The 24,922-nt window shown below is 33.4% G+C and overlaps 1 protein-coding gene across 6 annotated transcripts in view; it reads right to left on the reverse strand.

Moving 5' to 3' along the window:
* Positions 1–24,922, reverse strand: part of LOC143222942 (uncharacterized) — a 166,661-nt gene that overhangs the window by 42,628 nt on the left and 99,111 nt on the right. For 2 of the 6 annotated variants that reach the window (XR_013012592.1, XM_076450170.1), the window contains exons 1-3: positions 17,007–17,413; positions 3,213–3,281; positions 118–415 (exon numbers count right to left, since the gene is read on the reverse strand). Coding sequence is in view for 5 of the 6 variants with exons in the window: in XM_076450170.1 (XP_076306285.1) it covers positions 118–413 (296 nt within the window). In the remaining variant the exon portion in view is untranslated. Of the gene's footprint in view, positions 1–117; positions 416–3,212; positions 3,282–17,006; positions 17,414–24,922 lie in introns of those variants that run through there. The other 4 variants (XM_076450173.1, XM_076450172.1, XM_076450171.1 and 1 more) reach the window with 3 other exon arrangements.

A 24,922-nucleotide genomic window follows, 5' to 3' on the forward strand; every position in this document is an offset into this window, starting at 1 on the left:
TACACTTAAAAACGTTTATCACATCTAACACAAACATATTTTGATCTAAAATTTAGAACGAATCATACTAAACTCTAGAAGCTAGATTATTTGGTAAATAAGTCTAATAATACCTACTTCCATAAGAGAAAAGAAGCCACCGAGATGACAACCACTACGGAAGAGACCACAGCGATAACTGGAAGGAAGTAAAAGTGTGGATGAGTGTTGTCACTTCCTAAAGCTCTCACTTTACAGTACTGCAAGTCCGTGTGTTCTCCTTGACACAACTGAAGTGAAGGAGGAGGTGGAGGCGGGGGAATCACAAACTGAGGAGGAGATGGAGGACCTGGGCAATCGCAGTAATCAAAGTCTTCGTCCTTTCCTTCCCAGTGCGAATTGAAGTCCATATACCAATTATCTTCCGGATTCATGGCTTCCGTCAGTAAACCCAAAGATAAAAATGTATTTAGTTGTTTAAAAAGTATAATTAATGTTGCAGAAAATAATAATCACATTTGTGTATACTGGTAAATATATTTTAGCTATGTATAGTTTACTGCTCAAAAAACATCGTTCAGTATTTGAAAATAGCCAGTTATAGTCAAATATATACAAAGCTAAAAAAAGCTCATGATGTTTGAAACATCAAAGAATACATAAATAAAATAAAGACTAACAAATTACATGAAATAAAATATTCATATAAAACAGTAAAATAATTAAAAAATTGTAGTAAGGCTTTAGTTTATACCTGATACAAAAACTGAAATGTATGTTTAAGACTGAAAACTGCATGCTATGTGCAGATATTAATTTAATAAATAAAAGAAAACTCTTTATTAAGTCACAAAACTTAAAAATACGTGTATGTTTGTTATCGATATAAGAAACATTCCAGCCAGGAACTCTTAATTTAAATAGAATCAGTAGCTATCGAATAAACCAAGACATTTGATCTTCTCCTCTGCTTTCAAGATACAATGAGAACAAAATTCAGTGAAATAAAAATTAACTCAGATAGTCTCGCTAACCGTTAGTGAAAGAAACTGAAACAAAAAGTTCATTCTTCAGAGTGAGATGTCACGTGAGTATAGAAAGAGTTAGAATCTTCATCACACTCTATGACATCATCACTACATTTCCATACCATCCTGCCGGGTCTGAAAACCAAAACCAAAAGAAATGTGTTTCTACTCAACAGGTAATATCTCTAAACACCACACTTTCTCATTAAAGTGATTGATTTCCAGTCGACAAAGAAGCTTCAGTGGTTAACCCACGAGCAAAATTTTTATCCCACGTTTCAAAATAATTGATAATGTAATTTAGGTTATGAGAATCCTCTAATTATTCAAATCCTTGTTCAGAACTTAATGTTCCCATCACGTGATCTATACAACTTATCAACACATGCTGTAATATTATTAACTTTTGTTTATGGCAGATATATATACACAATAACATTATGTTCAAGTGAAACGTCAAACCTGAAAGTTGTATAACATAGAATAATTTTTTAAGTATATATTTTTGAGGTTTATGATGAAACCGTTTTGAAATTCCTTTTATCAAGTCTGTTTTTTTATCCTGCTTAATGTTTTCTAATATGAATTGACTAGTACACGTGATGTGAGGACCTTTCCAGTCTAAATGTTCCTACATTTAACTCACAACACTGCTTATGGCACAGCCGGTTTAACCATATTATCTTGATTTTCTCGTAAAACCAAGTTTGAGTAAAAGTTACGTTTAACATCATATTTTGTTTCACTAATGAAAATTACATTTTACATATTTTTATAGGAATACGTGTCTCACATTTGTACATGTTGATGTATTCTTTTGTATCGTATGTTTAACCTTTTCATATGTATTTTCACTATTCATGCTTATTCACAATTTCTTAATTGATTAGGAAACTCTTAATGCACGTTGCATTTTCTATCTGATCTATATGTTCATGTTATGTTAGACTTTATATTACAAGATATGTGGTTATCATGCGTATACTGTTCTTAACCACAAAACTTAAACTTAATCAATAACCAAATACAATTATACGAAAGCATCGTCTTCTTCCTGTCTTTCATTGAAACGTAACGATCGTTCTCTTGATGTAGGTTTCGCAAGACTTTATTTGTGTATCCTAAAAACGTATTACTGAAAGTTAAGAAATATGTATTAAAAACAGTATGTCAACCACACTTTATCTGCCAATATCCAGTGGCGATAAGACATTTCGCTTAGTATCAAAGCTATTCTAACCGGCTGGAAGAGGATAGATATTATAACGTTTGTGAGACTATTTAAACTACCAGTTGTTATGGTGTTAAACAGAATGAGCTCGTGAGGTGTGATTTTTGTCAATTCTTTTTAAAGTGATTTATTAATCAGAACTAGGATAAGGATTAATAACACCATGTAATTTATTCATATTAACCACAAATATTTATTATTTGATTTTTGTTATCACATATTTAAAAGTTGCCATTAAAATAACTTTCACATCATCACTAAATCCTGCTTTACATACGAATGTTTACATTTTTACAGTGTGTACAGACTGTGTTCTAAATGGCTTTAGTCAAGGGAATATATTTCATCACACGTTATCAAAAAACGACGCGTGGGTGTGGTAGAAGCTTGTTCACCACACAAGCATGTTGTAACAGAACAGAGTGTATGTTGCAATGCCATAAAAACTACCAATGTTTTTACTTTTATATGATTATCCGTAAGAAGTTCTAGAGTTTATACTGTTGTAACAGGTTTATGAACTACAACTGTTTCTTTTGTGCGCCACCTAGTTTCACATGTGGTATAAAAGCTGAGTGATGATAGACTAGAACATCTGTCTAATTAGCCACTTACTATTTTCGTCTTAATCATTTACCTACTATTTCTTCGAAGATTTATTTTGTTTAGCTAACTGAAGAGGGAGTCTTCGTTACACGGCTATCACTTTCAAAACAATGTTGGCTTGACTCTATTGAACTCAAAATAAAAATAAAACACGCTATTTTCATAACAAACACAGAAAATGGGCTTAGATATAGGTGTCTAGAGCATTAAAATGGACTTTGGAAGTTTCATAAGTGTTTCTTAGACGCAAACAACTACTTGCTGTCGACAAAATGAGAAAGATATCAGTAAATGATGTCCCTTCTGAATATAAGGTGTGTTTTGTTTACCGACCGTTCTATAATGAATGAAAATGTTAAGAGTTATACCTGTAAGCCAAGGTAGCTGATACTTCGTGCTTGGTGTGTATTCGGAAAAATCAGCAGGAAACGAACGTTCTGTAAAGAGAGGTTATAGATAAAGAACTTTGTGGGACTCTATTGTTCAGCACGTGCACAAACCTGAAGCGATTGTACTAGGCTGACATTTAAATAGTATATCGCGTTATCACGTTTTTAACGTTGTCACTTAGAGATCCACACATATTTATTTAGGAAGAAACAAACAACACATTCATGCTTTCCTCAAGAACGTACGATTATTAAAGTACAACCGGCCATGACATGAGACATTAATCACTACGATTCTTGAATTATCTGAGTATTGAAGTGTTTCGAAAATACATTTTTTTCATAAGCTTAGGACAAAATCAAAACATATAATATATATCACATTATGTTACTGTTACTGTTCCCACATAATTTGAGACACACAATAAAAAAACGCAAGCAAAAAGGCACATCATAATATTTAATTAAGGAAGCATAATAATAAAATAAAACTATACCAATATATCAAAACACTTGAGTAATTCTGCACGATGGAACAGATTTCACTAATCTAAGATATAAGAAAGCAGCAGTTAGCCAGACCAACATCGCTTAACAAGACAATTTCTATTGTTTATAGGACCAGAATTACCTAGCAACTCACTTTGTGTAACCTGCACGGCCAAAAGCACTTAATAAGACACTTCGTATAATTTGTAAGTAAGCAGGAGTTCACTTAGCAAGACACTTTGTATAGTTTGTAGGATCAGGATTACTTAACGATAAACTTTGTATAGTTTGTAGGATCAGGATTACTTAACGATAAACTTTGTATAGTTTGTAGGATCAGGATTACTTAGCGATAAACTTTGTATTGTTTGTAAGATCAGGATTACTTAGCGATACATTTTGTATAGTTTGTAGGATCAGGGTTACTTAGCAAGACACTTTGTATAGTTTGTAAGATCAGGATTACTTAGCGATAAACTTTGTATAGTTTGTAGGATCAGAATTACTTAGTGATACACTTTCTGCTGTCTTTAAGGTCAATATCATTTAGCAAGAAACTTTTTTACAATTTCAATTATTAAGACATTTAGTATAGTCTGTAGGGCCAACTTTATTTGTTAAGACACTTTACATGGTTTGTAAGGATATGATTACTTAGCAAAACACTTCGTAGGATCTATAGGGCAGTAGAAATAAGACATTTTAACCAGCTTTCACACAGCTAATGTAATAATAAATTCACAGACATTGTTTTATAAACATAATGAAGTGGTTTTATTTTTGGGGAATATACTACTTCTTCAACAGAACATCAGATTGTCCTTTTCTGGTATCAACGCTCTCTTGAAACTTGAGTATATTTTCAAATGTTAAAAAAACCACTTCACTATGCCTATAATCATTGTCTGCGAACCTACTGTTGTTTCATTTTAATTGTAAAATCTTTAACTGATATCTTTTAATACAAAATAGTAGAGTACAATAGAATTGTGTAACAAAAACTACTGTTCGTTATAGATGGATAGTTCAATAAAATGTATCTATAGTAATCAACCAGCTGCTCAATAAAAAATTGCCTATAGTAACCACCTATCCAGTAATCGTCCTTGTTATAAAGCTCAGTTTGCTGAAGCATGGAAACCTAACTTTGAGACTTTGCGTAATCCAGTGTCTACAATCCTCTATTTTCCGCTCCATTGGTATTATGTAGCGAGTATTTTATGTGCAAAAAAGTTTCACAGATTTGCGTATCAAATCTGACAGAACATGAATCAAATACTTATCACATCGCAGGGGAAAAGCACCAGCTCACCATGACGTCATCCAGAGCACCATTCCCTATTGTCCAACTTATCATGTGGCCTACATTAAATGATAATAAAAAGAGGGAACCAGTGCTTGCTTTACGCAGATTTCATTCAGTAATATGAAAACTACGGGTCTTATCTTGGACAATTTTTTTAAACCCGTGTAATCTGACTCAAACGTCGAATACTTACAAACTTTATTGAGAACTCTATGAACTCATGGGTAAAAACAAAGGGGAGTATGTTATAATATACGAACAACAATACATCTGAGACATATCAATAGACTCATTAAGGATAACTGAGTTCACGAAACTTGTCCATGATGTAAATTACAGAAACAGCTCTTCATTCACTTGTTACAAAGATGTCAAAAAGACATATATTTCTACTAAAATACAGCTATACATGATACCCAGATTTAATTTTAGTTATTTGTAAAACATCTACAGAAGACACGTGAATTGTGATCATTTTAAAATATTTTTAACCATAGAACCTACAAAGGTCATCGATCTTTTTAAACGTAGCCTTCAGAATAATTTACGTAGTAATTTTGATAGTTGCAGAACCGTTGGTAACATAAGAATCACACACAAAATATTTATAAAACGTTATCATATGGTTTTGTTGTTAATCATGAAATTAATCACAAGATGGATAGGGGTGGGGTGGGGGTAAGTTGCATTTCCGCAACATTTCACTTATACTGATTCCTCTTCTAACAAGAGGTAGTTAGATTCATATCGTCAGTTAATACAACTACATAACCGAATTATAAATGCATAATGTGATTGAAATAAAAATAGATAGGAGAAATAAACTTACAGTATTTATGAAGCCTCATACAAGTTTGTAAAACGTATTATTATTTTGGTTGTTTTAGTGCAAACCTGCATATTGGGCTAGTTGTACTGTGCCCACTGCGGGGATTGGAGCCAGACTTTTATTAATAATCATCCATCATGTTCACGGCTAAACCACCTGGATAAAGGTCTAAATATTTCAGAGGTTTAGGTATTACTGTCAGAAATCAGTGTAACAAATATTCTGAAACAAACTAATGCAATAACTTTGACGTGTGTTTTTAAAGCATTACGATATACACTTTAGTATGTTATCACTATAAATAAATGATAAACCTAGTTTTAACTTTTATAAGATATTGTAAGGTATCAAGAATAAATATAAACTCTAGAGGGGAAGAGTTTCGTATTTTTGCTTAACTAAAATGCGCCTTTGAGGTAATGAGTGTAGCACAGGCCCATTGACAGTTACTCCACATTTATGTCATAATTAACAAGACAGTGTGCCATTACCATGGTAGATTCATTCGAAAGCATCTACTGCTTATTGAGCGTTAAGCCTTCTTTATGTTTGATAAGGTAATGTAACATTATCATGTTAAATTAATTGGAAAATATTTATTGCCTATTATATAATTAAAGTAAGTTAATGCACAACGTCAGTTACAAACGTTAACAATATTTCCCCTCCATCCATTTCGATCTCTGAAAGTCTGTGAAAAGTCTATGTTGATATTTCTACTTTCCATCTAATTATTGGTGTTATTAATCTAACTGAACTTTTGTCATCCACCAACATCTTTCCTTCAATCTAGCCTGCATTTGTAAAATTATCTTTACCCTCTCTTCTCACAATGTGTCCTATAAACGGCAGTTGCCTATTCTTTATTATGTTCATAAAAGACCTCTAAACTCTTCTGATGAGACATTCCCTCATTTGTCATTGTTTGTTTTTAAGATATTTTCATTATCCTCCTATATACCACATTTCCACTTCTTCAAATCTGCTTTACTAGTTGTCCATATTTCGCATCCATATAAAAAAAAAACGAACCAAACGTAACATTTCCAAAAATGCATTTCAGTTCCCATGGTAACACTTCTATTCCTCAGCACAATTACCATTAGCTGAAAAACTGTCTTTACCACTACTCATCTTCTTTTCATTTCTGACTGGCTTCTCCTACTTGATGTAATGCAGCTTCTCAAGTAACGGAATTTTTCTATTGCGTTACTTCTTTTCATCTATTGCTATTGTACATTTTTATTGGCGTTTTTTGTTATTACCATACATTATATTATCTCGTGATTAATTAAGACATCAAGTCTTTCACTATCGGTGACACGACTCTGTTCAATATTGTTTATAAATCACCATCTATTTATCTATAAGTACAGTATCATAAGCGTATTGTAGAATGATTATATTTTGTCCACTGCTTGTCACGACTTTCAAGTCAGATATTCCTCTAAGGATGATTTCGCTTTACAGTAATAAAAGGTCAAAGGAAAGAACACAACATTCTCTGACTCCATTCACTTATATTTCTCTCTATTATAATTGCAGTTTCTTGGCATTAAAAAAGTTTCTCATTAATCGAAGACCTTTTGCGTCAGTATCCAGTTTCTTGAACATACTCATCAGCTCTTAGTGACTCACTTTGTCAAGTGCCTTAATATAGTCAAAGAAGTAAAGGTACACGGTTTGGGGTTTTTTATAGCACTTTCTGGTACTACCTTGCATGTGAACAGTGCATATATATTTTTTCTTTATATGTAACAAAACCATGCTTTTCTTCTGTTATCAATTTTATTATTTGAGAGCAGATTAACGCCATAAAGCCATTCAACCATAATTTTGATAATGTGGCTCATCACGCTTGTTGTCTCTCACGTGTTTTATACAGTTATTACTTTGAGTAACTATGTGGCGCTCTTATTCCCTGATAATATGTTTAACCTATGATAACTACTAAAATATTTGTAAACATTTTTAATTCTATCGTTGAGTGGCTTCTCCTGTCCACACAAACTTGTGTATGATTAAACATGCAACCATGCAATTTCTAGGGTGATTCTCAAAACTATCATGTTATGTTCGGACAATTTAATTTTTTTAACAAGACTTAAAATTTAAAATAACATACTTGAAGATAATTCAACGTGCACACAATTTGCACTTAATATCCTTGAAGCAAGCAGGGTTTTTAGTCTTGCGTTATTTGCTGTGTTTATTAGATACTATTATTATATTAATATGTTACAAATTAATCGCTCAGCCAGTACGCGTTGTGACAGTTTATTAGAGTATTAATTTTCTGTGATAATTTTTTTACCATTGATGAAATATGCTACACATGTGCAACACGTTGATATGATAGTACACAAATAGTCAGTTCTCTACATGTGGACGTATGTAGCACTGCCGCTCACGTTCTTCTAAAAGTTGTCCAATAGTTGAAACCTCACTTTTGAGATACAACGACTCAGTAAGTCAATTTCTTCGTGACTAGGTACCAAAATTAAAACAATGGTCGGTAGAAGTTTACCACCAATTGCAACAAACTAATAACATATCCGTAATAACATCAGGAAAATATAACTCTATAATTTGCAAGGCCAAAACTAACGGTTCGGTTTGAATTTCGCGCAAAGCTACAAATGGGTTATCTGGCTAGCCGTACTAATTCATCAGTAAAATACAAGAGGAAAGGCAGCTAGTCATCACCACCAACTCTTGGACTACTCTTTACCAACGAATAGCAGCATGTTTGGTGGGGATGGGATTAGAACACTGAACCCTCAGATTGCAAGTAGGGCGCCCTAGCTGTCTAACCATGCCGAGTCCCGTTCAGGTGTGTAATAAATGGTTGTAACAAGATAAAGTACAAGTCAAACATAAGTCACCTTACATTAAAAATTGCAAAGTTAATAGAAATAAACTAAAACGAAAGGTCATTGAGTTATATAGTTCACTTTTAAACGCAAATAACTGGAAGAGCTGTACATTTCTATAAGTTATGTTTGGAAGCTAAACACGTACCTATCATAAAAAACAGAAATAGAAACGGATATGTTATTATTATCCATCTATTCTACGTCAGATAGTTTTTACACAAATAATGTATACCGTGTGTGTATCATTAAATAACTGGCCTTTTTTTCTATGGTAACAATAAAATAATTAAAAAACTCCAATTAATGGTTCAACACTTTTTGTTACTTCTCATTCACAAAAAAATGTTTGGAAGATGTTTCAAAGTACTCATATTATTTCAACTTCCAACTCAAGAAACATGTACATGTTATTTGTCACTCAAAACTCTGAAACTTTTATGATTAAATACACTTTTCTGTAAAGGTAGTTACTGTAAGGTAGACATTATAAATAAATGTATAATATTTAACTTATATAATGGGCTGTAAGGAATTCAAAGGAAACTGCAGTGACAAAAATACTTGCTATTAGAAACCGTCTAAATTATTCATAGCACGTTCTTTTGAATCATGCTTCCGCTTTTATTTAAAAATGGTTTTAAATACACTCATACAGGATAGCGATGCACATGGTTTATAGCAGCAAGAAATATTATATTAAAACCATTATTAGCATATTTTCCATTCACACAAAAAAACACGCAGATCTAAAAGTGATTTAACTTCTAAAAACTTGTGTGCATCTAATGCACATACTCAAGCGAAAATATGTCATAGAACACAGTACTTTAAAGAAACACTAACCAATAAAGATGGCTGTTATTACTGTTGTTTCGATGTTGTTGGCTATAACAAGAGATTAAGTGTGATGAAGAAAAATGTTGCCATGGAAATCACACATTTCTCATCATTCAATAATTTACCCTTATTTTGCTAAACTTTACAACTGTCAAATTTAAAAACATAACTCGTCTATTTATAACTGTCAATAACAAGATCGTAAGTATCATAGTAATAATTTTATTCCTTTCTCTGACAGGTGGCCCTCTCTGCGTTACAGTTACATAACGTTCACAAGTACATTATTGTGAATCAGAGGCCACAGCTTTCTCTAGTTACTCGTGGATCGTATTTGTTTTTTTTTTTACTTTTTTGTAGATTTTTACATTACATTAGATTGCGTGTGTGTTTTTTTCTTATAGCAAAGCCACATCAAACTATCTGCTGAGCCCACCGAGGGGAATCGAACCCCTGATTTTATTGTTGTAAGCCTGTCGACTTACCGCTGTACTAGCGGGGATCACTTTACATTAGAAACCGAATGTTCAACTTTTACAAATCCCCCAAGGTTAAGTTCATTGTATCAAGTGGGAACGTGCTTAGAATTTGCGTAGTTTTTCTTCTCAGATTTAGTTTCATAAAGTTAACTCCTTTGAATATTTTTTTGTGTTCTTACATAATAACTGCAGTACTCTTTGTATTTTATAATAGTATTGGTGAGCTGTTGAATCCATATAGGCGTCCATGTAACAGTGAAAAATAACTAGAATAATAGAATACACAAGAATATTAAATATATCAATGACATTTTGTCCTTTCATCATGTTCTTTGGATTGAGTGTTAACATTGAGTATACAACAGCACAGTAACAGAAAATTAGAGGCTTAGTGTCACCTTATAAATCACCCGGGATCTCCTTTTCAACCAGAGTTGTCTCGGTAACAGGATTCGGATGTGGACATAATAAATTCTGGATTTATCCGATTTAGACGAAACTTTTACAGGATGTGGTATACGATGATATGTTACAATTACAACTTACAGTTTACCAGTAGGAAACACCATGTTTTATGAGAGTATTTCGTGTTGCTTTACGTCAGATAGCTCTCAGCCCCGTTGACTGTGACTAAAGTTTTGCTATTCCCCAATACATCTTTATCACTCACCGTTATCCTGTCGCTTACCTGCATGTGCAAGGTTCCGAAATATTCGACTTGCACACCTCTGTGAATACGATAACAATGGATTTTACGACCACTCTTGTTGAGCCAAATTCATCTATCAAGACAAAGAACGTTGTGGTGGAACTCAAAATAGCTTTGGTGCTGACAAGAACAGTATTTACCAGTATTTCTAATAGTAGTAGTAACCTTTCACCAGATAATAATATCGAGAACGAGGTCCAGTCTGAAGCAGACAGTGAAGGAAGGTCGTATAATTTGATTTTATATTTTTTTAAAGAAAAGAAAACAGAGATAATCAGTTCGCGTATGTAACCGTTGCTGGTAAGATGGAGAGGCCGCTTCGAAGCCCCGTGTCTGTGACTGCTCATAACTTACAACTGTATGACAGGAATTGCACCTTTGAATACAGCATATTTTTCACTTTCCAACGGTGTGTAAAACACCTTCAAGAAGTGTGTGCGTGTGTTTTCTTATAACAAAGCCACATTGGGCTCTCTGTCAAGTCCACCGAGGGGAATCGAACCCCTGATTTTAGCGTTGTAAGTCCGTAGACTTACTGCTGTACCAGCGAGGGACCTTCAAGAAGTTAGTAGTACCTCTGTTTAAGGGAGAGATCCTGTGTGAATTATGCTAGAAATGTTGATGGTGAGAGTATTTTAGTGATGTTATCATGACACAAGTAAAGCAGTGTTAAGCTCTGTCATTACATAGTTACTATTCTACGATACTTTAGCAGCAAAACGACTGTTAGAGAGAAAAAAGTCACAATTTTTATGGTATTTTTATTTCTTGATCTGATGAGGTAAAATAATTTTTGTTGTATTCGGAAAAATATGATTGGTGGTTTTAAAAGTTAACTCGAGATGTTGTGAACACGTTATTATTAATAGTTAAATAGGAAGATATTTTCTTCACAGTTAAGCTACTCAGTGAAAAACTTTCCTATGTGTGATGGATTTAAAATAATTTCATCAGTCTTCACGACGGGCATTTCTGGTTATTTAGATAACTAGTTTCTACAATAAGTTCTATTTAAAGTAATCATTGTACATGGTTATATAGTAATACAAAATAACAAAGTTATTCTAATTGCACTATTTGAGAAAAGTATTGTTTGACTTGCAAGAGAGAATCCTATTTCGATCCCAAATAAAATTGTTTAATTTTGTTAAATGTTTCAATAATATTTTTTGCTAGCACTATTAAATGTTTCATTAACTGTTGTTCTTATTTGACGAGCATTTACAAAAAGGTGAAACAGTATATTTAATGTTAAATATACCATAATTTTAGTTCCATTAATTCAAAGTTGTTTGTAACCGGAATGCACAAAACCTTAGTCTTTCCACGAGGTATGTAAAGATCAACCACCAGATCTCAAGTTCTTTACTAGTGGGAAAGTAATAATAGTTTGCACAGCATAGAATGTTGAACATACAGCACTTTACTAGTCACGGAATGATAAGAGTTTATATACAGTACAAAATACTGAATGTAGAGCACTCCACCCATGGAGGAGTACTAATACAGCACTTTAGTATTAAAGGAACAGTAATTTCAAAAGATAAGGAATTCTAAATATACAGTACGTTTAACGGCGGAAGAATGAAAATAATTTCCACAGTATAGAATGTTGAACGTACAGCACGTTTTCGTACGGTTTAACTTTATTGTTCAAGAATCCTAGAATAAATAAATAAACAAGGTTATCGTAGTATATTAGTCCCAAGCATTATTTCCTACGAGTGCTACAGAATAACCAACGTGCTTTTCCATACCATTGGTCAAGGACCAGTGCCGCCACCTAGACGCACAATAACCTCAATTTTTAATTGGTTGAATAAGGAAGGTGACAGCTTCTGGTGACAAATGATAGCTGATCAAAGCCGTGTTATATCAAAACGCACACAAAGCTTCGCAAACAAGAAGATAACATTTATTTCCATTCCTTCTTTAAACTTGTTTCTATCTCAGCTTGATTGAAGTAATCTGTTATCAATGTATTCAGGTAAACCTAAAGTTTGTTACAAATACATCTAAAAGAGACAGCTGTACAAGTTGTCTTTCTCATTAGATGTACATTTAGTTTCAGATACGCAATAATAAAATAGATCGTATAGGTGATAGCTGGTAGGGTCCATACAGGTTTGTTTTCATTAACGCTACAATAACTTGTATAATATCTGTAAGAATCCACAAGTATTACATGTACCTGGATGCATAAGACGAATACCGCCTGGACGAGGTCACTCATTACTTTCATTTCTTCAAGTTCCTTTGCAAATAAGGCAAGTTTATCTTTTTTTATTACTGATATTGTCACTTATCAATAACTCGGACCGCTATACAGATCAGATATTAGTGTTGATGCTACTCATCAGTAGACATTAAAAATAATGTCACATAAGGAATATTTAATACTTCAATTTCTACTTTTGTGGCGTCAGTAAAACGACAATATGCCATGAATTACGAGTATAATTATGCACCTTGTAGGATACAACAACGCATGACATTTGAAATTTAAAACCAAGAAATATTTGTTGCTCTTAATTTTGGTTCTATTTACTCTGAAAACACATTTTTTCTGGGACGCTGTGGAAGTATATCTACATAGATATTTACCAGTTAGACAACACTGTTCATCTAATTAATTTAATCTTTTCTGAAGTGAGTTTAATTCATTTTAGTAGTTGTTTTTTATTTCAAAGTACACATATAATTTTTGACGTATATAACGCTAAGACAATTTTAAACTAACTTTATCAAACCAAAAAATCTTATAAAATTAAACAAAATCTCAAATTAACACTTTAAAGTAGAGTTATAAATCTAAATCACATCATAGGTTAATGGTTTTACATCTTAATACATTTTAAAATGTATTTAAAAGGATAACGTGTGATGACAAATCTACAGAATCGTAATACACTTTGTAAATATATCAACAAAGACTCCACCCAGATGGCCCGGCAGGGCCAGGTGGTTAAGGTACTCGACTCGTAATCCGAGAGTCGTGAGTTCGAAACCTCATCACACCAACATGCTCGCCCTCTCAGCCGTGGAGGCGTTATAATGTTACGATCAATCCCACTATTCGTTGATAAAAGAGTAGCCCAAGAGTTGGCGGTGGGTGGTAATGACTAGCTGCCTTATCTCTAGTCTTATACTGCTAAATGAGGGACGGCTAGCGCAGATAGCCCTCCTGTAGATAGCCCTCGTGTAGCTTTGCGTCAAATTCCAAACCAAACATATATCTTGCTCCCGTCAAAATATGTACAAAAATAATTTTAAATAAGAAACTCCTTAAATTAAATTTCTTCCATTTTTTTACATAATTGTAAGGGTAAATTTTACTTAATCTGAACATAATGAGTGAGCAAGTTATGTCTATTATATATATATTTTAAACTGAGAATACGTTAATTTGTACACTCTATTATACAGTATATCATTAATACGGACTTTCGAGTGAAGGTTTAAAAAAAACATATAACGTTAATCATACTATCCTCTGTATCTAATGCCTAGAAGGACTTTCACCAATTATCAAGGCCTGTTCCGTACGACTGGTATACGTCAGACACGCTATTTATATTAACAAGTTGTTTAGGAACAACCGTTTCGATTTTAACTGGATTATATTACACGCCTTCTAAACTTATTCTATTTTACTATTTCTATTTGTTTCTGATCTGTAACTTCATCTATCTAAATATTAAGTTAGGGTAACATACAGACGTTATCATGTCGTACGTGACGAGATAACAAACAGCAGAAATTCTTTTGTAGTGGTCGCAAACGGGCACACTTATGTACCTTGACCGTGACAATACACTAGATATTGGTTAGAAGACCCGCTACACAATCCTAGAAAATCAAGAAAAGTAAACATTTCTGCAAAAGTGTTTCAGATGCCGTATGGCACATTAAAGAAATCATAGACAGTCCTTCTGGTTTACTTTGAGGAACGTAAACAATAAAGGTTCGGCCAGATCTGACTGAACTGAGCGGTAACTTATTTAGTAGACCTGATCGAAGTAAGCAATAAAGTAAAGGACCGGGCACACCTGAAGAAACTAAGCGGTAAATTATTTAGCAGACCTAGTGGAAGTAAGCAGTAAATACATGTACAGGCCTGAGAAACACTGTAAGTAGCTACACATACCTAGGGGCGAAACACCGAGTAACGAGGCCTAATAATATTAATTAAAATAATTCGTAATTAGACGTAAACTTAGACATAACCACTCTATGAGGCCTATGTAAAATGAAAGTAATGAATATTCCGGGATATTTGAGAAGTAAGTACTAACACGGCCGGCAGAGGGACTGATTGTGGGGAGGTATAAAACAAATACTGAATCAGACTTGAGAGAGGCTATAAACTACAAGTTTATACACTTCAAAAATAAATAAGATAAAATAAGCGGTAACTATACCTGAATGGAAATAAGAGTAAAATCTAACCCTGATAGGGAAAATGATAAATGTTTAAAAATACAGTCCTGAGCGAAGAAATTGTGCAGTAACTGTATTTAAGTAAAACAAAGTAGGACACGCTTGGAGAAGACCAGAGATTTACAAACGAGAACTCTTGGAAATGTGAAAAACAGAAACAGTCAATAGGTAAACCTAAAACACATCTACTTGTATGTGTAATTAACTCTTTGTATTGTTAATAAGTAAATTAAATCTCATTGTAGCTTAATTACTATAATTTTACTATCAATACGATTATTATCTTCGTCCATCATAGTTAATCAATAAATCAGCACACACAGTTGCTCTGTATATAATTTCTTCTGGTCAACATATAAACTTCAATTTATAGGAAAAACGCTTCTTTCATAAACTCTAGCGATTTCCATGTTAACAACTATATCAGTATGTTACATCGAATGTATACTGCGATCAAAATACTTTACAACAATAACTGAAATCTTTTTTTATTTATTGGTTTTGTTGATATAAGCTTTATAACACAAGGCTTAATATTTTACTGTGTTTTTACCTCTTGATAAATGAATACTTTTGCTATGGCAGATTATTATATTTTGAATTATTTCTATGAAGATCTGTATAAAAATGACTTCGATGAAAAACCATTGTTCACCTTGATATCAGGACGAATGAAACGATTTCGTTCTTTAATACGTTTTAACCTTGTTTCTCTGACCAGCATCAATTTCCATCCAATTACAAGTAAAACGTCTCGAAAGCGCGTTATGCATAGAATACATACTGATAAACAAAGATATGTAATCCTGGTTTCCTATTATTGCGCAGGAAACATTCACAGAATTCGTACTACATTTCTCATTGTATCACGTAAACCCTTCGTGTGCTGATAATGTTAATTTATTAAAGTTAAATTATTCGCACTAGATAAAGATATCAAAGATGTTTCTGTATTCACACATACACACATACATATATATATATACACGGTATGTTTTATGTTGCACAATACAACCAGGTATATGTTTTAAAACATTGCTTTTCATTAAATACGAATGGTAATATGGATAAGGATGGACACTGAACGTTGTTTTATTTATTTACGTTTTTGACAAGTGGACATGAAGATATTTTACCACTGTATTTTTAAATTCAGTGAGTTTCTTTTGGGTTTCGTGGATTTGATGATCAATGGATAGCGTTTCGAAACCTACAAATCCTTGTAAACCATTTTACAACAATAAACCAAACCAGGCAAAATAAATCTGATTCACAATTCATTTATATCTTCCTGCATTTTTAACGTTTTAACATCTCCAAGTAATTTCAGTCCAATCTCAAATAATTACAACCCAATGTGTAGTTTATAACTTAAACAGATTCAGACTGATTTATAAAAAAAGCGGTTTATGCTTCTGAACAGTTCCGGATAGAATAAATAATGTTTAAGTTCCTCAAAATCTCTGCTTAATACATTCCGTTGAACATACGTGTTGAATTACTAGTAATTCGAGAGGTTATGTCTTGTATTTAAATTTTCAAGTAACTGTTGAAAGACAATGAATGATAAATGTTAAGCTTAAACTAAATAGTAAAGTAATAAATATGAAACCATCCATCTTCACGCCAAGTCACATACTTACTATGCAGCTGACTAAAACTTTTGGTATTAATCTATTAATCAAATTATAAGATTATTTGATGTTTTGTATATAACATATCTCCTTTTCAAAAACCAGTAAATCTTAAACAGTAATACAAATATAATTTAAACTTTTTACACGTGGAATAAGCTATGAAATATTTACCTTGTAACTTGGAACATTCCTCTTCATTCAGGCTAGTTTTACATAGAAAATATGATGCTATAAGTTAATTATGCAACTTATCAGAGTATTATTCTCACAGAACTATCATAGTCTGAACAGTAGTATTTTGTTCATAAGCTGACAGATCGAGAACTAGCAAACTTCTCGCTCAGAAATAATTAAACTCAGCAAAGACCAAAGTAGTTTTAAACCTGATTGAATGCTTTTCTTTCACGTCTACTTCAAAACTTTCTTCCGCCAATATCTCACACTTTTAACATTCCATCGGAGCTGAACAAAGCTCCGAATTCACACACACTACCAGCAAGAAGGCTGCCATATCACCGAATGACGGCGTCGAGATCCGAGCCACGAGGGTGAATAGTCCAAAGAGGGACAGTCTACTCTCAGTACAACAGGGGGAATCTAACGCCTGTTAATACGTTCTCAAGCACCGATATATTTTTAGCCTGCAGCGATAAGCAGAAGCTACGTATCCCATTGCTGATCGGTAACTCCATTACTTACCCTTTATCTCCACTTGCATCACATCTTACAAAAACCCTAAGTTTGTGGTATCCATCCACGAGCTTGTGGTAATCGTATATATGCAAACAAAAGCGTAAAACTACATGAGAAATCAGTCTAAAATATTTAAACTACATAATTTCTCTGACAGACTTTAAAATTCTTGGCAGAGATTACAATCAGAAAGCAAGGTGCATTCCAAACAAACTGCAAGTTCTGTAGTTAATTGTATTTCAAATCTAATACTGAACTAAGTTCATTTTTATTTCATCAGCCACGCTCCCAGTGCCACAGAGGTATGTCTGCGGACTTACAACGCTAAAAAGTGAGTTTCGATACCCGTGGTGGACAGACCACAGATAGCCCATGGTCTAGCTTTGTGCTTAATAACAAAACAACAAAGTCAGCAGTCGCATTTCTTTGAACGGTTTTAAGTTCTATCACAAAAACAAAAACTTCCAAGTTTTATAGGTACGTTTACATATTTGTGTACATATACATCAAACTTGTGTTCATACATGTTTCTTAATATAAAAAATACGTGTAAAAACTTATAATAAATAAATCAAATACAAGACCAACACGGATTGGTTATCTAAAAATCGCTTCTAGCTGAAATTCTCACCTTCTTGCGTGTTCGTATTTGTATGCGACACGTAGCTTTACCAGTATAGGTGGTTTGTAGCTGCCACAAATGTATTTATATACGACCCACAAAGGCATAAGGATGGGTAAGGTGGTTTTTGGTTTCAAATAAGCGTTGAATTCCAAATGTTGACATAAATAGTAAAAACGTAGCTTAACTTACAGGTAACATGTATTGATTATTTTCTGAATTCTGTATTTGAATTTCAAACTTTGTCAACAAAAGGAATAATAAGAACTAATGGATATTTTGAGACAATGTGTGACGTTATGGTATGTTATATTCTGTTTATTTAGAATGTTTGTGTGATAGATTGTGAAAAATTAAAGAGGTAACCATTATTTTTTAATATGTTATACATTTTTTGAAAATTCTGAGTGAAGACAGAAAAAGCCAGAACAGATATTATATGCTCTGTTTAGAACAAGGCTATGTTTGAAGGAGTCTGGTATGAAACTATCGAAACGAGCGTATAAGCCAGTAAATGTTTTCTTATGGTAGACAGATGTGATATAGAGATTATTTATTTTGTTTATCTAAACGTCTAGAAAAAACTAAGTTATTGTTTCCTCCATCTTACATGTAAATTTATACATGGATGTTGTGAGGTTAAATATTCTAAAAACTTCTTGGTGTGAATAGTGATGGAAAAATTACAAAGGTGTCAATGTATCTTCTATATAACACTGGTTTGTAATAAAAGATAAATTATCCAGCTATTGACGTTCGTTACTAGAGAGAAAACTATTCACAAAGTTCGGATCTTAAGATGACCGTTTTATCGTACATTCATTTATGTTGTTGCCGTTTAAATCTTTCTTCTTTTAAACGTTTGATTGTGTCAAAAACTGATGTTGTTTTTCATAGTTAGATTATTTTTAACTATTTTTTGAGGGTTTAACGCTGAGGAGGTAATTTCAAATAATTCCAAAACGTCTGTAATTAAAGACATCTTTTGCTATTATTGTGTATTTCAAGTGTTTGATTTTTATGAGATGAATCAATTGCAACTACTCCGATACGATGGTATAGGTATTTTTATATGGTGGTATAGATAGTCTGATACGGTGTTACAGGTACACTAATACGGTGCTATAGGTACTCTGATACCGTGATTTTGGTACACTAATATGGTGGTATAGGTAGTCTAATACGATGGTAGAGGTACTCTAATACGATGGTATAGGCACTCTTATACGGTGGTATAGGTTCTCTAATACGATGGTATAGATACTCTAATACGGTGGTAGAGGTTACGTTTGTTTCTTGCTTTCAAAAGCTTGATCTCATACTTAGTACGGTTTCTTATTGATATTCAATTTTTGATAATCTATAAGCGCGACGAAGTTATTCCAAATAATAGAAATCTTCACAGCTACTCTGGTTATCGTTACTGTGAAAGTAAGATTCTGATAGAAGAATTGAAGGCGAAATATCGTTGGAAAAATAGTTAACAAGCCAACATATTGCATCCGGTCTTGAAGTTAAGAAAGGTTCGTGCATAACTATCATCATCTCACTAAACTGGTTGAAAATCTCAACTTAAAAACAACAATAACTTTAAGGTTAAAAAAACTAATTTCGGTATGAATAGCTAGTTACGAAAAGTACTGTCAAAAAGTTGAAGATTGTGTATACCAACCTCGATTTACTTTTATTCTTTTGTGTGTACCTAAAGAATTCCTTTCGAAAGTTTATCAAAAATGGCATGCCGAATATAGAATGTTTCATTAAACTTACAGCTATCCTCCTTATATAACTTCAACCCATTAAATAATCTCTTTTTCGTTAACAAGAACTTGTCAATATTCAAAGGTTTGTTGTTATCCGGCCACATAACGGTGCAGGTGTCGTCATTTTAAACATATCTGTCTGAGTTTGTCTCCATGTATTCGGCTTAGAGGTACCCCTCCTTTCGGGCTTATTTATAGCTTACCGAATATATACAAAAATGGTTTATTTTCAAATCTATTCCATAGACTCTTAGTTCCTAGTCTATAAACATGCTATATATCTTGTGCCTGCACTAAATTCGTAACGAGTTTATTTTTAAAAGACTCTTTCACCTTTATTCAAAAGAATTTAAATTTCGTAATGCATACAAATTAATTGTGTCTAGCTTTGATATTTAGCTCTTAGTAACTAACATATTAAGTAAACAGTCCAAATAATTTTTAAACAGATATGCTCAGCTGATGTTGTCCTGCACTCTAACCAGATAATATTCGAACAGCTTCTTAAATTAGCACTCGGTTCGTTTCTAATAGTAAAGTTTATGACAGAGTGGAGATGGTTTCACTCCTGTAATGTTTGAAACTGTGGTAGGCCTAATACTAATGTCTAATGAAAAGTACGGCCCGACATGGCCAGGTGGTTAGGGCGCTCGACTCGTAAACTGAGGGTCACAGGTTCGAATCCTCATCACACCAAACATGTTCGCCTTTTCAGCCGTGGGGCGTTAAAAGGTGACGTTCAATCCCACTATTTCTTGGTAATGGAGTAGCCCAAGAGAAGGAATGACTAGCTGGCTTCCCTCTAGTCTTACACTGCTAAATTAGGGACGGTTAATGCAGATAGCCCGCGTGTACCATTGCGCAAAATTAAAAAAAAACAAACATACTTATGACAAGTAAAACGTACAATCTCTATGTCACACCTATTTACCACAAGAAACATTTACTGATTTACATACTCGTTTCGGCAGTTTCATATCAGACTCCTTCAAACGTAACCTTGTTCTAGATCTGCCAAACAGAACATATAATATCTATTTATAACATATTACAAAGTAATAATTATTCCCTTAATTTCTTACGTTCTGTCACGTGAACACTTTTAACAAAGGAAATAAATCCTGCCACACAAATATCGAGATATCCGCCATTTCTTTTTATTTCTTTCATGTTTAAACCAAATTTCAAGTTAAAATGCAAAAACATAATCAAAACAGACTATCCACAAGTTAAACTACATTAATTATTTAATACTTAGCACTCAAAACTTATTTAAAACCGAAAACATACAACTAATTCTTATGCGCTCATAGGTCGTTTATCGAGAGATAGTAAGTTAGTCCAACGTAGATGCATGTATCTCAACTCTTCAGATCGTATTAATAATAATGTCAATGATTCTTGGATTAATACTTTAAAAAAAAACAGGAACCAACATTGATAAATAAGTAAAGTGCAAACGAACAAGTGAACTGTTAAAATTATAGATGTAAAAGAAGACACTTGAAACACGTATTAATTTGTTCTATTGACTGATAACGGTGTTTCAATTTCATTATTACTTCGTTTAACGATAATTTCTTATGAAGTTGCAAAAGCGAAATACTGAGCTAATGATAATAAATTCTAAAGCTATAAGTCATTAATCTATTTAAATCAATAGCCGTCCCTAATTTAACAGTGTAAGACTAGAGGGAAAGCAGTTAGTCAGCACCACCCATTGCCAACTCCTGGGCTACTCTTTTACCAACGAATAGTGGGATTGCCCGTCACATTATAACACCCCCACGACTGAAAGAGGGAGCATATGTTTGGTGTGAGGGGGATCCGAACCCGCGAGCCTCAGGTTACGAGTCGAGCACCTTAACCACTGACAATACCGGGCCTTAAACCGACAGAAATGTCTAGTAGCATATTACAGTTTGTGTTAAAGTTAAAAAAAATACAATTATTTTTATTAGGGAAGAAAAGTCATACAAACATTCTGGCAGAAATTTGTAATAAACATCCTTATTTCGCTATTTTTTAATGTTTTACAACAAATAAATTGAAATATATTTTCCTTGTAATGGAAAAAATAATTACAGTTAACTAGATGGGAATGTTTAATGTACACCACCCCATGTACAAAAATTCAAAATGTTACAAGCAAAATGCTTGCAGCATATGATGTCAATTACAGTTGAAGTGTTAAATATAATTATTAATATGCTTCTCTCTAGTTTTAAAGCAACAGGTGACAAAACTGTATATTTTAATACTGCTTTAATCAACAGGTTATTGTAGTCTGTAAAACAAGGTAACATCATAGATTTAGCGGTGTAATAGGGTACACATGTGAACCCCATCGGTGGACTCAGCAGATAGCCCAATGTGGCTTTGCTGTAAGAAAAACACAGACACAGACACACATGTGAACAGCCTAACTAAAGTAAGATAAAAAGCAATATCGAATGGATGTGTGTTCGTCTGCATCACTGAAAGCAACTTTTGAATCAGAAAATAAAATGGGTATAAAAAACCAAATATTATGAGGCTTTCACCTCTCCATTAGTGTTATAGGAACATAATGTACAACAAGAACAGTCACAAGCTAATAACTTACACTTTGTATAAAAGTACAGGCAGCCACATTATTGCTCTCAGGAATACCACCTAACAAACATCTTTATAAATCATAGCTTTGGCTAGTGAATTTGGATGCAATAGATTATTAATGCAAAATTTGGTATTTCAGTAGAAATTGATATGAAAGTTTGAAGATATTACCCAAAATTATAAGTAATTATAACAGATGCGACCGATAAAGAAAATCCCGTACTTTTCAAAAGTGAGGTATTCTCTTTACATAATACACAACAGTCTCACAGAATGATCTAGCTTTAAGTACATAACTGAAAGTTGCATCCAAAAGGGTAAAATACACATGTGGATATGTAGCTGCTTAAACTTGTTGAAATATGATGAGTAAAGCTCTTTATTGAATAATCTAAGTTTAAATTGTTTGACAACAATTAACAATAGTTTTTAATAATATATAGAAGAACAGTATCGTAGGCAACGCAAAACATCCACAGTGAAACTTTCTGTGGATCAGATACAAGTGTAAACTACATCTCATCAATGTTGATGGAGGCCTACATAGGACTGATGGTAAACTGACTGTTGGCAGGTGCAAGTTAATTATTCTTTGTTATAGTATAAAATACAACGTAAGTTACTCTCCTCATAATAAGAATTTCATACAACAAAAGTTTCTAAGTTCTAAATTAGGAAAATACTAGACAGTATGAATCTTTCAACCTGAGATATTATTTTTTGTAGACTGACTGGTCGAGAAATCTATCTGCTGTTTCATGTAATAGTTGGGTTATATCAAGCTATTTTTCTGACTGATCAGCTTAAGAGAATGTATATTGTGAATTTGTGTTGTTTCCAAGGTACTAAGCCAAAATCTTACTCTTATAAATGTAGTTTTAACAGTTTCGGATAATATTCGCTCCAACGTTCGAGAAAGGCGGTTCGTTTTCTGATCTGAAAGAACCATAAATCGTTCTGGAAGTTCACGGTCTTTTTTAACATTTTAATTCAACTCGTCGATAGTACAAACTTGAATTGCAGATTAATTTCAAGTTCAATCATTTTCGTCTTCTCATCCTTTAAGATACGTAATACAACTGTACGTAAAATGAGAAATAAACTGTATTTTGTTGTGTTCCTCAAGGTTGTTTCTCTTGTTATTTACTTATTCCACCACACTAAATCCTTTGAAACTTGTTATTCAGGGTTAATTTATCTGTGTGTCATTATTCCTTTGAACAAAGAATAACACATCATAATGTTGTCTCTATAGAAATAAAACATGTTGAGCAGGAATTAATTTTTCAAGAAAACAGTGAGACAAGCATCCAGCAAGTGTTGCGAAATGATACCTATAATACAAAAAAACTGATTAAACCCTCACAACTAAGAATGGGCCTAAATATGGTCTCAAAATGAATATTATTAAGGCTGTACTGGCTTGTGTGGATGAAGGACAACAATACAACTTGTTTAAATATTGGAGTGTAATACAGGATATTTGTAACAGTAGCTTTCAAACCGTATAATGATAAACATTGCTTGTTTATTCTAAAATTTTCGCGCAAAACTAGAAAAAAGCTATGTAGTTTAGACGTATGTAATTTTCAATTCATAGACTGTACGAAGGCAACCGCTCAAAAAAACACGCCGTGAGCACTTCTGATACGCTTTTCTGACCGAACAGTAGTATTTCACCGTCACTTTTATAGTTCATAAAGGTTCAAAAGAGCGGGATGTGTTTATATAGCAAAAGAAAGCGAACTTTGAATCCTATTATTAACAGTTTGAACGCGCTAATCATTTGTTCAAATACTCTCAAAATAATAATGCATTGACAATTTAGGCGCTTTTTTTTCTCTGTAGCCACGTGTTGTAATAATGAGTGATTAGAACTAAATAGTTAACTTATCATTGTTTGTAACTCACGTATATGTATAACATGTGCGTTTTAATAATTGTTTCAAATGTTCTACACATATTTGTTTGCACTAGCGCTCCGTTTGGTTTGAATTTCGCGCAAAGCTACTCGAGGGCTATTTGTGCTAGCCGTCCCTAATTTAGCAGTGTAAGACTAGAGGGAAGGCAGGTAGTCATCACCACCCACCGCTAACTCTTGGGCTACTCTTTTACCAAAGAATAATGGGATTGGCCGTCACATTATAACGCACCCACGCCTGAAAGAGCGAACATGTTTGGCGCGACCGGGATGCAAACCCGCGACCCTCAGGTTAGGAGTCGCACGCCTTAACACGCTTGGCCATGCCGGGCCCCTATGCTATGCTAGCCGTTCCTAATTTAGTAGTGTAAGACTAGAGGGAAGGCAGCTAGTCAGCACCAACCACTGCCAACTCTTGGCCTACTCTTTTACCAAAGAATAGTGGGATTTACCATCACATTATAACACCCCCAGAGATGAAAGGGCGAGC

The sequence above is a fragment of the Tachypleus tridentatus genome, chromosome 8, assembly GCF_004210375.1.
Source record: "Tachypleus tridentatus isolate NWPU-2018 chromosome 8, ASM421037v1, whole genome shotgun sequence".
Classification (NCBI taxonomy): Eukaryota; Metazoa; Arthropoda; class Merostomata; order Xiphosura; family Limulidae; genus Tachypleus; species Tachypleus tridentatus.